At 33.2% G+C, this 2,452-nt stretch overlaps 1 protein-coding gene across 1 annotated transcript; it reads left to right on the forward strand.

Annotated features, from left to right (window-relative positions):
- The first annotated feature begins 1,352 nt into the window (after positions 1-1,352).
- Positions 1,353-1,987, forward strand: LOC124847216 (uncharacterized). Its single transcript, XM_047324655.2, has one exon. The coding sequence runs from the start codon at positions 1,432-1,434 to the stop codon at positions 1,819-1,821; it is 390 nt and encodes a 129-aa protein (XP_047180611.1). The 5' UTR covers positions 1,353-1,431; the 3' UTR covers positions 1,822-1,987.
- Positions 1,988-2,452: the final 465 nt, after the last annotated feature.

The raw sequence follows: 2,452 nt of genomic DNA on the forward strand, positions 1-2,452 counted from the left end.
TTTATTCTAAACATTCTGTCTTTTAATTTTACTGCTAACACGTGATTGATATTCTTCTCTAAAAACAAGTTGATAAAAAAACAATAGTTAAAAAAAATTGGTAAGTTAGAGATAAAAAAAATGACATCATCTCATCAATAACAAAATATAAAATAAGAATAAACAGACAAAAAAAAAATGTTTTTAAGATTTAATAGAATAAATGTTTTCAACAGAATTAAGATGAAAAAAGAAAAAATGTTGTGCGTGGGAAGCCACATCCATTGATATGTGAGAAGGGCATGCACGCCACCTGCTTGTGTTTATGCAAACTGTTACACGCAAGAAAAACAGTGGCCATGTGGACTGTACTCCAAATTCCAAACCCAGAAGGCCAACACCTTTCTCTGCTGCTGCCATGCCTACCCTCCAAAATCAGTAATACTACCTTCACAAGCAAATCCCTTTTAAGATCATCTTCCTTCAAATCATACTCAAACATCACAGCCGATTGCTTAAACATGCACCTCTTTAATGCCTTTGGTTCCTCATTATCACTCATTTTTTCACCTTTGTTTTATTTCCAGTTAAGTTTTTAATAGCATTTGTTAAAAATAATAATCACTTCATAAAACATGCTCATCTTATATTTATTTTTAAACAGTTACGTAAGTAAAGCTGTGTTTGATGTAATTAATAATATCTATTGGCTTATGTATGATTAAAAAAAAATATCAATTATGGGATCTTTGAAAATGACTTCTACCAGCCCATGCAATACCAAGGTATATTTATAACTATATTATTATAAATTATCATCTTATGTCCTAATCTTAAAATACCACAAATTAATTAATTTTTGATCATTTTTTGTTTATAGCAACATGGCGATTCCTGCTGGCCATTATTATTCGCTGATGCCACACTTAATATTATAATTCCTTATATTAAAGACCTCCATTACTTTATTTCATTATTAAACTTACAATCAATCATCAACCTCGATCTTCTCCCAAAACGTACACTAAAATAACTAAACTAAGAAAATGTTACAACAGAAAATGATAATGCTGTTTTGAAGGAAAATGCATGCATACTGATTTAAAATTTTGTGATTAATATTCTTTTTACTGAGATATTTCCATTTTTCTTACAAGCAAAATGCGTTATTTTTATATATATTTTATTTATTTTTTAATTGTTTTCTTTATTTTACTCCAAAACCATAACCTATTGAACTAACAAAAGCAGCAGTTTGATGAAAAACTCGCGTTTCCCCAAATATGCGTTGCTATTATTTTAAGTCAACTCTCGTGTCTATCAATGTCACTCACATCACAACTTATTACAAATTTTATGCTTTCCATCCCATTCCATTTATAAGCAACAAACAAACACCATTCTAAAAAACTCAAACGTAGCCCTTTTGTGTTTTCTCAAGCTCTCTTCTTCATGCTGGCTCTTACCATTCCCATGGCCGTCGATCACCACCCTTCCTCGTTGCCGTGGCAGCCCCGCCGCAGGCTCTCCCGGCTCCGCCGGCGGAAGGTGCAGACGGTGCGGCTGGGCGCTAAGAAGCCGCGCCGCCGAATTTTCGGGCTCCTTAAGATGTTTCGAAAGATACGTTTAAGGTGGCTCAAGTTACAATACGTTCGCATGTTGAAGAGGCTGAAGGAACACTACCGAAACCTTGTTAAGGATCTTGTCGAAGCTGGGTCCACCATTGAAATCTTTCAGCAACGTCTTTTCATCGAAAGCACTTTTGCGATTCCCGTTGGGCTTAACTTGTCTACCTACCCTTCTCGTCTTGGACCAGATCGCTCTCGAATCTTCTTCATGTAAAGTTTTTTTCTTTTTTTCTTTTTATTTTCCTTTTAAACTTTCTCTCTAATTTCTTTTATCATATGTGTATGTATATTGGAAGATAAACTATAAGGAAACCCAAGTTCCTTGTATTTGTATCCTTCCATTTGTATTATTCTTGAAAAAAAAAATTCTCCTTTCTTCTTCTTCTTCTTTCCCCTTTTCACCTTTTCAGTTATTGGTTTAATTTTTGAGAAATTGTGAAAAAAATTACATAAAGAGAATATAAAACAATTGGGTTCCCTCATGTGATCATGTTCACCTTCGTTTACATGATCTTGGTGTGGATATGTCTCTTTGGCTTGATATTTATCTCTCAGAGATGATTACGGAGTTCAGGTTTTGGAGCTTTATTCCTTACAGTTTCTAAGATCTGAAGAACACTAATGCTGATTGAAGAATGTTACTACCGTGAAAAAATGTAAGAAATGAAAAAGATGAGTTCCATTCCAATGAGTTATGTTGGTAATTAATAATAATAAATGCATCTGTTTCTGCAAGTAATACGTCTAAAATTTAATCTTATTTTCAGTTCTTATTTAATATTAAGGTTTTAATTCATTTGTTGCTTCCTCTACACGTATTGACATTTTACTTCCATTTGCTACAA

The sequence above is a fragment of the Vigna umbellata genome, chromosome 11 (assembly GCF_029865625.1).
Source record: "Vigna umbellata cultivar VRB3 chromosome 11, Vumbellata_1.0, whole genome shotgun sequence".
In the NCBI taxonomy this organism is placed as follows: domain Eukaryota; kingdom Viridiplantae; phylum Streptophyta; class Magnoliopsida; order Fabales; family Fabaceae; genus Vigna; species Vigna umbellata.

Bases quoted from the DNA above. Each gene is read 5' to 3' on its own strand.
- LOC124847216 (XM_047324655.2), top strand. From the start codon at position 1,432: ATGCTGGCTCTTACCATTCCCATGGCCGTCGATCACCACCCTTCCTCG.